This window comes from Enoplosus armatus, chromosome 6, assembly GCF_043641665.1.
Source record: "Enoplosus armatus isolate fEnoArm2 chromosome 6, fEnoArm2.hap1, whole genome shotgun sequence".
Taxonomy (NCBI): Eukaryota; Metazoa; Chordata; class Actinopteri; order Centrarchiformes; family Enoplosidae; genus Enoplosus; species Enoplosus armatus.
In genome coordinates, this window is record NC_092185.1 from 17295665 (window position 1) to 17307711 (window position 12047).

Consider the following 12047-nt stretch of genomic DNA (forward strand, 5'->3'; position numbering starts at 1 on the left):
TGCCTATATATATATGTCTCCTCACGAGTGTGTGCTTTTCTGCTCGAGTGAGCGTGTGTTTGTGTGTTTGAGAGAGCAAGTTGGAGGGAACAGTGCCAACAGGGAATCTAAAAATTATGTCAGGTATGTGTGTGTGTGTGTGTGTGTGTGTGTGTGTGTGTGTGTGTGTGTGTGTGGTGGGGGAGGGGGGGGGGGGTGCGGGTTGTGTGTGGGTGTGCATTATGCAAATACCTGGTATGAGCTGGACAGGTAGCCAATTGGAGCGGGATAAGGAAGTTAGGAGGATAAAACACCCATTGTGGTGGGGCAGCACCTAGTGTGTCCACATGGTTTCATCTGTTAATTCAACGACTTGGGAAGCGAAAGGACTCACCTTGTCTCATTGTAAACACTAGTCCTCTAGAGTATTGGAATCTCCAGAAACTCTATTGATCTCCATTCAGCCTTGTTGAGAGTGGATCTACGTGAGACATCTATCAGGCCTGGTCGGACCCCATTCAACTGCTCTGGTAGGCTGCCATACTGGTGCTGGGCAACCAGCAGTGCTTTTCAAAATGACCGAACACAGTATGATATAACTGGTATGATAAAGACTGGTGTAATAGGCTCAGTGTGTTTTATAGAATGGCAATTTTTGTATCTTAAAAAGATTTTTTTTAGACCTCCAGCTACCTCACATGTATCTCTTGTTGTTGCAACAATCTTCAATTATAGAGTGATGCCAAAGCAAAGGGGGTGACATTATGATTATCTAAACAATCATACTGAACAGCATCAGAAATGTTCAAGAACATTAGAGACAGTTAGTTATTTTTTTAAAGATGAATCCTTGAATAGTGCAAACAAACTGACCCCAGAGATAATCTAATTTTTCATAAAGTTTAGTGTAATGTTATGTACAATAATCTATTAACTTTTTAACATTCTACTGCACACACAATTTTTCACACACACTGCACCTCCTCACTCTGTTTCAGCTGTTGGTGTTGCATAAAGGCTGCATATCTAATTCCATGGAATCAACCTCAGTTTTAATTATAGGGTAGTTTCAAAAACAATGTTTACAGTATATAGTTGAAATAAAAAATAAAGCAAAAATGGAGAGAATTAAAACAAAAACTACCAACCAAGTTAGGTTCAATGCTATCGTAAGGCCACTGTGACTGAAATGAAAGCAACTGTCTTCTGACTCGTGTACACTTCTTCATATAAGCATTGCTTATCGCCTCAAGTCATCACAAAGGCAAATATATAGTGGAGTGATTTTGCACTATGACTCAGCTAATGCGATATCAGTCCACAACTGTAACATGTCTTTGTCTCGTTTCTTTAGCACTGCTACATGATTGTTGAAACTACTTGCTGACTTGTTGATAAGATACCTGCTTGGCAGTAGTAGACAGTGGTGAGGGTTAACACACAGCATAAGGTATTTGAGGTGACTTGGCAGATTGTCAACTGAGGATCTAATCTACCTTGGCATGACGGCATGTGTCACCTAGGAAAATCTCATTCAGGGATCTTGACTTCAAATTGTTATAAAGCTGATTTTCCAGGTGTTTTAGGAGATTCGGTTGCCAGTCTGTATGGCACCGATGTGTTTGGCTGGCAGCACACCGTTTACTGTTGAAATGTGCAACAGGGCTTGGCACAAATTTGTTTATAACCTACCATAAAGGTGTGACCAAGATCTTCCAGGGAACAGGTGAAATATCGGTCACTGTGTAAAGAATTAGGTTCATTGTGTAGCCATCTGTGTCACTCATCATGTTGACCTTTTACAGCTTAATTATGATATAAAACTTCATAACATTTATGTACGACGCCAGTGTTAATTGTCACAAACAAGTTTTGTCACAGTTATTATCTTAGACAGAGAAATAGTGTCCAGTTTAAAGCACATTTTAAAACATATTGAGTTCACTTCCCAAAGCCATGAATCTTTGTTTAAATGTTGGAAACTGTTACCACTCAAAAGGGGCATGGATTGTGTAAACAGCGTAATGATATAACATATGAAAACCCACATTGTAGACTAGAATGTTTTTGGAGCAGTCTTCTGTTCTGGCAGCAGTATTGATGACTAAACTGATAAGTCACAATCTGGCATTTTGTTTCTCATGTCCCAAAGAATCCATTTCCATGTAACTTAACTGAGTAACATAAAACAGGATATCGGCAGTGAACTGTGTCAGGCCTGACTCAGCTATTGGGCATGTGCAACATGTCTCCATCTCCTTCTGAGCAAAACAGTGGAGCTGCTGAAATTCTGACAGGCTTTATTTACATGGGATGCAAACTTGTGGTTATTCTGAAACATGACTTTATTTACCTCTACATGTATACAGCCCTGCAGACTCATGTGAAGCATGAGAGGGAGTACAGCCTATACTTAACACTAAATAAAATGTTACATGATATTATATAATATATTTGTAATAATGGAAACAGCAGCAACATGTTCGTTTCTGTTGCTTTTTGAGCATTTACGCCCAGGCCACACTGCCTGCCTCTACCTGTGTGTGACAGCTACTTCACTGAATTGCTGCAGCTTGCACACTTTTGGTGTCCACACAGCATTGCTGCTGCGGTGCGGCTACTGCCAGTCTTATCTTTTCTACATTGAATTTTCCTTTGATAATGGCCGTCGATAATAGAATGTTTAATTTCATTTCATTATACATTTCATTTATATTTAGTTCAGACTGAAAAAGGTTAAGAGGCATGTGCTCAACTGTGTGATATTTATATGCTGTTCATGTCTGTGACCTGTTCTACAGATGTAGACATTGAAGCTGTAGTTAAAGGTGTAATGTTGCTGGTATGATGTCATTATGACTATCAACAGTTCATTTTCACTATCTATTTTTGCTGAGAACTGTGCACATCATGTGGAAAAAATAGAGATAATTAGAGAATGTAAATACATTGAATGGCTTTTTTTTTTTTTACATATTATCTGTGATAAATATATATATTTATATATATGTATATATGTGTGTGTGTGTGTGTGTGTGTGTGTGTGTGTGTGTGTGATATATATATATATATATATATATATATATAATCTGTAAAGATTATTATATAATTTATTTAATTTAAGTAAATGACTCCTCTCCTGCCTCAGCCCCTGGGCCATGGTACATCAGAGTGTTGCAGCTACAATATGAGCATAACTCCATCCACCACCCTGGACAGCCAGCTGACCAATACCTGGGGCCCGATTAATTCCTACCCTGATGGTGAGGTTCATGACCCACACTAACACACTCTTAATGAAGCCTGCTGTATGCCTTCCTGGCATTATGTATGCACTCTTCGCTGGCGTAAATCAGTTAATTAAATTGTCTGAATAATATCCTCAAGAAAATATGCTAATTTGTTCTGCTGAAGGATTCTGATTGCTCTCTATTCAACAATCCAGTTCTCTCACTGGTTATGAAACAGCAATGCAAAATGAAAATCATTCAACAATTAGCAACTGATGTATTGCTCACCTGGTGAGCCCAGGGCTCTGAAACACAAGGCATGAATTAGTGATTCCCGACTGTGAAGTAGCTCAACAGCTCTTTCAGTAAACTGCTCAGATTAATTATTGACAGTAGAGGAATTCATGTTTCCCTCATCAGATGCATATTTACATTAAAACAAAATTACTTCGCTGATGTAGACAAATGCGGTTTTTAGAATGTTTTCATTCACAACCATTGATGTCTGTCCCCAGTTCCAATGGTGATGTCTGGTTACACAAGTCGCCTGTGGCCTCGCGACTCCCAGCCTCAGTTCTGGAGTAAGTACCAGGTGTGGGAGTGGCTGCAACAGGTCATGGACATGCACCAGATTGATGCCTCCAACATTCCCTTCCAAAACTTTGACATGGACGGCCATCAGCTCTGCAGCCTGAGCTACCAGGACTTCATCCGTGCTGCCGGCAGCGTGGGACCCATCCTCTTCCACAGCATCACAGAGCTCAAGTGGAGCGGTGCGTCTGAAAGTCTGAGAGGGGGGCTGGAGGGGAAAAAAAAGGAAGTTGATTAGTCCCAATAAAAGAGAAGCTGGGTGATTCGAGGTGGGTTTGGAACAGAGTCTTGCTGAAGTGTTGCTGAAAAGGGATCACAGAGCTGGTCAGGGGGTCGCACTGCATGGTGCTGTAACGGGGCGTAGGACTGCCTAAAGCGAGGGAGATGATGGATTTGTTGTTTGTTCTTGCTAGAGTGGGTCTCCTAACAAAGCACAGAGGGGATGTGAAGCGGAGAAACAAGCTGAGAGTTGGCTCTTCCACTGTTTTTTAATTAGACTATGAGGGTTATTGTAAAGACACTGGAGCTCATAGGCCAGAGGCTTCACCTTTGGGCTTTTAACTATAACTATCATGTGTAGAATGCGGCTTAGAGGAAATTAAAGCAATAAAATGACGGCAATTCTTGTGCAACATTTTGTGGTAAATGACATCACAGCACATCATATTTTATCTTGCGTCTGGAGTTAATGGCATTTCAAAACAACAGTAATGACAGGAGACCAGGCACAACAGGTTTAACCTCCAGGTTGGAGAAAAAGCCAAAGAAGAGCACAATGCTGCTATTGTTCTTGCTGGCTGTAAGAAACCAGCTCAGTTTCTTGGGACATGGCGTTACAACAGTTTGTGATACCTGGGTATAATTAACAAAACATTTGAGGCCTAGTGGTGGCTAACACTGTGGGAATTGAACTGTAAGTGTCAGTGGTTGTTACAATTTCAACCCTAACCCTATCCTGTTGAAAAATATTTGTTGCTACTTCTCTGTTACTTTACTTCTGCTCTGTTGATGTAAAACAGTATCTACCTATACCATAAAGCAACGCAATAGATATCCTACTCTATCTGCTTAAAATCTAATAATCAATAATCAATCTTCAAATATTACACAACACTGATGAATTTAATTCCCTGATTTGTGCTAATAATTCACTTCCTTTTTCCTTCTCATCCCTGCACAGGGCAGTATCATGTGGAAATAGGGCAACTGGAACTTAAACCAGAATGTAAGAGTCTCTCAAACAAGTTATTAGACATAGATAAATCAAATGAATCATCATATCCAAATGAATGCTTCTACTTACCTTTTTTCCCATTATAGTAGACTTCTCCTGTCCATTTCCAGATGTCAGCTATCCACCTGGAGGTACAGTAAATGTATCAATGTGCTGCATTATTTTTACTAATGTTTCACTTGAAATGGATGTGACAAATAAATTAAATGTTGCCTTTGCTCATTTTCCCCCTTCCTTAACTTAGAAATCTACGATCCCTTGATTAACCCCCTCGCACCTGTAGCCTCTCCCACCCCTTCTAGTCCGGGTGAGGAAATCACAACATATACAACATAACAAGTTCACACTTTCTGGTTTTTAATTGAACCACGAAATACCTAAGCAAAAAATGGATAAAAGGATTCAACAATAATTTGATTTCTTTCTGTCAGAAATCAAAAGGTCTTTGAGTCGTCCTCATCAGGTCAAAAAAAACAGTAAGTAATATCAACACATCTTTACGTTTTTCCCCCAACATATACATTGTGATATGTTTATTCCTACCATTCAACCTACTTTCCTTCCCCACAGACCCAAGAGGGACTCACTTGTGGGAGTTCATCAGGGACATTCTGCTGAACCCAGATCGAAACCCGGGGCTGATCAAGTGGGAGGACCGGGCAGAGGGGGTTTTCCGCTTCCTCAAGTCAGAGGCAGTGGCACAGTTATGGGGCAAGAAGAAGAATAACAGCAGCATGACCTACGAGAAACTAAGCCGAGCCATGAGGTACACCTGCACAGCTATCATACATGTAGCTACACAAATACAAAACCAGACACATCTGATATGTCACTGATTTGAATGCTGTTCAGTGCAGTAAGTAGAGACTGTTGCCACAAATGTTATCATGTAGGTTGTTATTTCGCTCCGGGGGGGGGGTCCTGCAATTCCAATACAGTCAACATCCTACACGTACACAGGGGTGTTCTTTAGTTTGGTAATAGCTTGTAAAATCTGTGATGAGGAAGAAATTTCACACTGCATTGTTCCTAATCCAATTTACTTAAGCAGCTTATAATGCACTTGCTACTGGAAAGAACGACTGAGACATTTACTTTAGGTGACATCATTAAGAGTTACACATCTAAAACCAGCGAACTCAACCCTTTTCTCCCAAATGAACTGAAATGGCCTTCTCTACTCAGAAAGTCTTTCCTGGCTGCTGCAATAGTCACAGCTTTACATTCAAATGAGCTAATCTAATGAGCTTAATTTCATTGTAGTGGGAACCACTGGGAACTATAAAATGTGCTCGCAGGTATTGTCACTGTGACCACAAAGCTGATTTTCTTTTCACTGTGGTGCAGCAGAAGGATTTGCAGCTTGATGGCATCACCTAACAGATAGGTCCTCTCTGTTGTGAAAAACAAACGCAGAGGAATGACAACCAGATTATAACTTAGTTCGTTTTCATGTGAATTCATGTGATTGAACCTAAAGGAACTATTTTTAACCGAGGATTTGGTGTGCTAGTAGTAGTAGTAGCAGCACTAGGACAGTGTATGTCCGACTCAAAATAAACTAGAGTGTCCATGTTGGTTGGATACACAGACACTACTTGTTAGTAGGATCAATTCAACAGACTTATCATTTAAAGTAAAAACACTTCTGTTCATATCGCTCTAATAGCTGTAAGTCATCTGATTCGGAGCAAATCAATGAGACATTCAAGTTCTAAAAGAGAAAATAATAAAGATCTGTAAGATGATCTGTAATAAATTCATTCTGAGTTGAATTTACTAGTCAGTTCATCTGTCCTCTGTTACAGATATTACTACAAAAGAGAAATCCTAGAACGAGTAGACGGACGCAGACTGGTTTACAAGTTTGGAAGGAACGCACGAGGATGGAGGGAGTCAGAGAAGTGACAATTTCATTCAATTAGGGTTTCTTTGAAGTTGTGTGCAAATGTGATGTTTTATTGTGGTTTTTATTGACTGTTTTTGATAATGATATATTTGAACTGTTTACACATTGTTTATAATTGTATGTTTGCCTCATTATTTGTTTCTTTGAATTTATCCCTTTGTTGTGACACTGCACTGAGATGTTCTTTACTGTGCCTTATTAAAAACGTGCTTATTATGCCAGCACGTCAGACCTCACACATGTGTGTGGGAGGGATGTTTGATCACTGCAGAAAAACTAAATTAAACAATTATAATAAAATGACATCCCATAAGCACAATGCAGCAATGAAGTACAAGAATGCATAAATAAGTGATAAATTATATATATTTACATCGAAATGTCAGTATGGTTTGTCTTATTTCATGCTTTGCATCCACTGAACGGTAAAGAAAGTGTATAAATGTTTGTTGATGTTTTATGCAAATAAATCTTGTCATTGTTTTTATTTCATGACAGTCATTTTTCACTATTGCATTGTGCAAATCAAGAAGAGGGCAATGCCTGTGACTTTTAATTGTTATGAGACAAAGAAATAGTATTCCAATCAGCATTTTGAGTTCGATCTGCCACCGAAAGTGCAGCTCCTCCAGACTTGATCAATTCTGTGACTTAGAGGCACAGCTGTACGCCCGTCAAGTCAAGCTTGTGCCATCTGTTACAAGCTTGACTTTGAAAAGCCATACTCTTAGCGATAGGGCAGGTCATTTCTGCTTTTTTATCACGACAGTGTGAAATGCCACACAGTTAAGTGTTTGCCAATGCGTGCCATAGCTGCCACGCCACTTCCTGCAGGCAACAGACAAATGACTGGGTCTCGATGGCCACCAAGATAAAAGCAGTATCAATAAAGGGCTCCTTTCTTTGGCCTGTGTTCACAAGCAAATCCGTGTCTAATCTTCAATCGGCTGTATGTGCGCATTTGAACCCCTCTTTACATAGCGTGGCATTGATTGACATCATGTTCTGTTATTATCTTTCCTGATGGTTTCAAAATTTGCCCACTGTGCCACCTCATCCCTTTCACTGTTGTCGCTCCGCTCTCACACAGATCAGTGTCACTAACCAAAACTGTCATGATGTGAGCTGAAGGAAATGACACCACATGTCATTATCAAGCACCAGATCAAGAGTAATCTTCCAGTATCAGACCTGGTGGAATTTCCACACACTTAACAAGCATTTCTTCCTGGTAGTGGGAAATGGTCTCTGATTAGAACAGAAAATTCCACACAGAGAGGCGATGCAACCAGTGGCTGCTCCTGATTGGATTGAGACAATAGCTACTGATCACCATATTGTTAAATTACATGCAAGCAATGCAATTCAAATTGGAGTGCATATCCATCATATTCCATTGTTTAGATTCTGTGTTCTTACATTATTCACATGGAGCAATCACACTTTGTAGTTTCTCCAGAGCAGCACTTGTCATGACCCATATTATGTACTTTACATTTGAAATGTGCACAAAATCAAGCAAAGTTGTGAACAAAAGTTATGATCATAAGTTGCCTAAGTTTTAAATCCTTAAATAATGACACGAAATAGAAGGTTGTGTTTGATAGCCGTGAAGCAAAGTGCAACTGTTGAGCGTGTTATTTACCCTTCACCTCAAATGCTTCATTGTATTTGATCACCATACCATTAAGCCTTTATGCATTGTACGTGGACATTAATATGGCACAACGAGATTAATTGGGAAATGAATGATAATCATCAGAGGCACAGGAACATAACATCTGAAATGTGGCCTCAGTTGCACTTCTGAATAATGTGGATGCCACTGATATGGGGACGTGTTAACTGATGTAACTGAGTGAAGATAAGTGAACAGTTAGGCAAATTGTCTAGACTCATCCAACCTCTGCAACGCAAATAGACAGGAGTTTGCCCTGTGAATGCAAACCCGGGCTTTACATATGCCTTCAGTGTGCGAGGGTCCATAGCAACCACTGACATCTGATTCAAAGCAGATATCAGCAACGTTTAACATGCATAAAACTACATGTGAGGAACTTTTTGTGTGATTCACTGAGGCCTGTGACTGCACTGGTTCTTGAGAATCAAGTCTAAATGAGAGAAGGTAGGGTTTTGTTCTTTGGGAAAGCACCGTTAAACCAGCGTAACAAGTATTTACAACACCTAGTTGTAGGGCACCAGTGACAGGCACTGATGGCACATAGGCAAACATGTACCCAAACCGGTTGTAATAGACCTGGTGGAACAAAAACACCCAAATGCACCTGAGAAGAGATATTTAATCCATGGACTCACTGTTAACTATTAGTGCAGACAACTGTCTAGGAAGATGAAAACAAAATGCATGTACAGGTACAATCTATTTGCCTCCTACACTGTGAGTTGCACACAGCTGTACAGATAAAACAATGGCTGCCTTTGTTTTGCCAGTATCTCTCCACAAGTGCCTTTATCTCTTATTGTCAGAAAATTATTTTCAGATAGATGCTGGAGGAAGAACAGGGAAGTGATGAAAGATAGCCTGAGCATGGGCATGAAGACAGCCAGCTGGAATTTTGTGTCTGTGTCCCATGCCTGCTCAGTGGGGCTATTGTGTTCACACAGCAGATACACAGCACCAGCTTATCAGGCCCCCTTATCATTTTCTCTTCACACTCAAATGGACCTGTGAGGCATTCAGCCCAAACTGTGAGTTGGACAGATTAGAACTGCGTCACTAATGCAGCTTTACTTTTGGGGGGCTGTAGCCCAGTCAGAAATAACACACTACTTTATAATCTTATGAAAGATAAAGTAACATATGAGTGAAGGTATAAAGGTTAAATGAACAAATGTCCCAAAGCTGAAATGTGCTGGTGATGAATCAACATTTAAGAATCAAATTCACGTGATTCACCACCAACCCTGAAGTCACTGTGCTCACATAAACAATTGATAATGAAGTGTGATTTATAGTCAGGTCTGCATTTTTGATGACACAAAAAAACAAGGAAGTATTCATGAACATGCAAAAATACATTGTCATGCCAGCCTGTTAAGAAGCCAATTTCCTGCTCAGATTTTTGGACTTTCCATTAATGTTTGTTTCCCCATGTACTTTTGAGCATTAACCCACCCAACAATGTCTTTGTTTGCACACGCACAATTTACATGTAGACTCTCGTAGACTGCCACATATGCCTGTTTTTTAATACAGATGTGAAGTTTAAACACATGTTGTATGTGAAAAATGACATATGGAAAGAAATTATTGTTATAATATAAAATTAAGTAATATCTCATCCCAGTTATTTCACATCTTGACCTGAATCGTATCTTTCCACAGGTGAAAGAATAGAAGGTGATACTATTTGTGAAAAGTCCATTGGGTCGCTTGAAATGCAACATGTGTTATTAAATGTAGTGACTTCCCATCCTACATTTTCTAATAAAACATTCTAAATCAGATTAATTTATGTATGTGACAATTCTCTCATATGTTTTCATAAGGGTAGATTCAGATGGATTAGATATAAAGATACAGTATTACATTTACGTAACATGACACATTCACACAGTGTGTTGAAGAAGATTTCCTTTGTTTTGTTGTTCTTGAGTAAACACACAAACCCTACAGATTTGTGTTTGTGGAATTCTGCATGGTCTTTCATGGAATCAACACAGAGTTGATTTGATTTGATACATTTAATTATCAAATTAAAAAATAGGGCTTGCCTTTTTTTATTTTGGTATATATTTATTGATTTGTTTATTCATATTATATGTAAAGAAAAATGCTGTTATAACCAAGAACAGTGTTATTAAATCAAAGGACAGATATGTCGCATTCCAGCCTGAATAGTGAGGGTTTTATTTGGCCTCAAGTTACTGGAAAGCGGTGTTCATAAACGAGGGGGAAAATTTACATTGTGAAGAGATTAACGTTACACACGGACTCATTTTAGTCAAGTCAATGCCCATAACAGTGTGGTGTCAACAAATCTGTAACAATCTTACAATCTTGGACTAAACTCATTCGTGAATTTTTGAGGTTTTGGCGAGTTTGGGTGTTTGGGAGAGGAGAAACGTAATTAAGCCTCATTGGTGTCAAATTGAAATAGACGACAGCAAACAGCAACATAAAGTTGTTTGTGTTGGGTTCGATTCAAGTGCTTTAGCTTTGATGGCAGACATCCTTTTATCTATTCTATTCAAGTGTCCCAGTGAGTCGTGACAGTGTGTCAGTGAGCCAACATGCACAATACCAGCACCGTGAAACCAATGTAGCTAAATAGAAGCCAGCCATTACATATGTTATTACACCTGTGCTTTTGAAGGCCTATTGAATCCAAAGGTCAGACTACTATAATCATGTCTAGAGTGTTGATGATTGATTTTATATGTAAAGAAAGAACAGAAATTAGGTTAAATTAGGAGAATGAAAAAGGGACGTGATTGCTCTGAAATTAACAAAAGGACATCGGTACCTAATGCTTAGGAATATATAAATGCATAATATGACATTTATATTTGTGGATTATATACATTACAGACTTTAATCACAATATTGCAAATTAAAGTTCTGTTGCCATCTAGATAGGAATCACCAGGCATCTAAACAATTAAATCAAATCATATTATAAAATAATAAATGATAAATGTTACTGACATGGTTTTGTCATTCAACAGTATGTAATATGCACTAAACACTAGTTTATACACTGTTCTGAAATTAATTTTAATTTACAAGTTTTAAACACACAACTACTTTGTACAGGCGCTTTTCCCCAGCAGAGGGCAGTAGATCACTGAGCACTGAGGATTACGACCATTGTGAACGCAACAGAAGAACAGCATGAAGGACGTCGAAAGACCCAAAAGAGTTATTTGTTTTTAGCCTGCTCGTTTATCTCTAATTCAAACAGTAATGCATTTTTATGCAACATGAATAGGCCAGAGATCATCAGATATCTCTATTCCGTTCTGGAGTTGATAAATCTCACACAATTAATCCTAATTTTTAAATTAAGCTATCCTTTCCCCTCCCCGCTGTTTTACTGTCAGGCATTTGTATGGTCACGTTTCATCGACGGAGGACAGTAAC

General features: G+C 39.1%; 1 protein-coding gene across 2 annotated transcripts; it reads left to right on the top strand.

Annotated features, from left to right (window-relative positions):
* Nucleotides 1-342: 342 nt before the first annotated feature.
* ehf (ets homologous factor) lies at nucleotides 343-7487 on the top strand. Of its 2 annotated transcripts, none has more exons than XM_070907320.1 (9): nucleotides 343-509; nucleotides 3128-3242; nucleotides 3725-3982; nucleotides 4981-5025; nucleotides 5121-5165; nucleotides 5279-5341; nucleotides 5466-5510; nucleotides 5605-5800; nucleotides 6843-7487. In XM_070907320.1, exons 2-9 carry the CDS (start codon nucleotides 3167-3169, stop codon nucleotides 6940-6942), a joined length of 828 nt encoding a protein of 275 aa, XP_070763421.1. In that variant the 5' UTR covers nucleotides 343-509; nucleotides 3128-3166; the 3' UTR covers nucleotides 6943-7487. The 2 variants fall into 2 exon arrangements, with proteins under 2 accessions (XP_070763421.1, XP_070763422.1); XM_070907321.1 differs by having other exon boundaries at nucleotides 5124-5165.
* The last annotated feature ends 4560 nt before the right edge of the window (nucleotides 7488-12047 follow it).

What these genes read in the sequence shown, in the direction of transcription:
- ehf (XM_070907320.1), top strand. Translation starts at nt 3,167, where the DNA reads ATGAGCATAACTCCATCCACCACCCTGGACAGCCAGCTGACCAATACC. An exon ending in TCATCAGGTCAAAAAAAACA is followed by an intron (nt 5,511 to 5,604) that starts GTAAGTAATATC and finishes CCTTCCCCACAG; the next exon opens with ACCCAAGAGGGACTCACTTG. An exon ending in AAACTAAGCCGAGCCATGAG is followed by an intron (nt 5,801 to 6,842) that starts GTACACCTGCAC and finishes CCTCTGTTACAG; the next exon opens with ATATTACTACAAAAGAGAAA.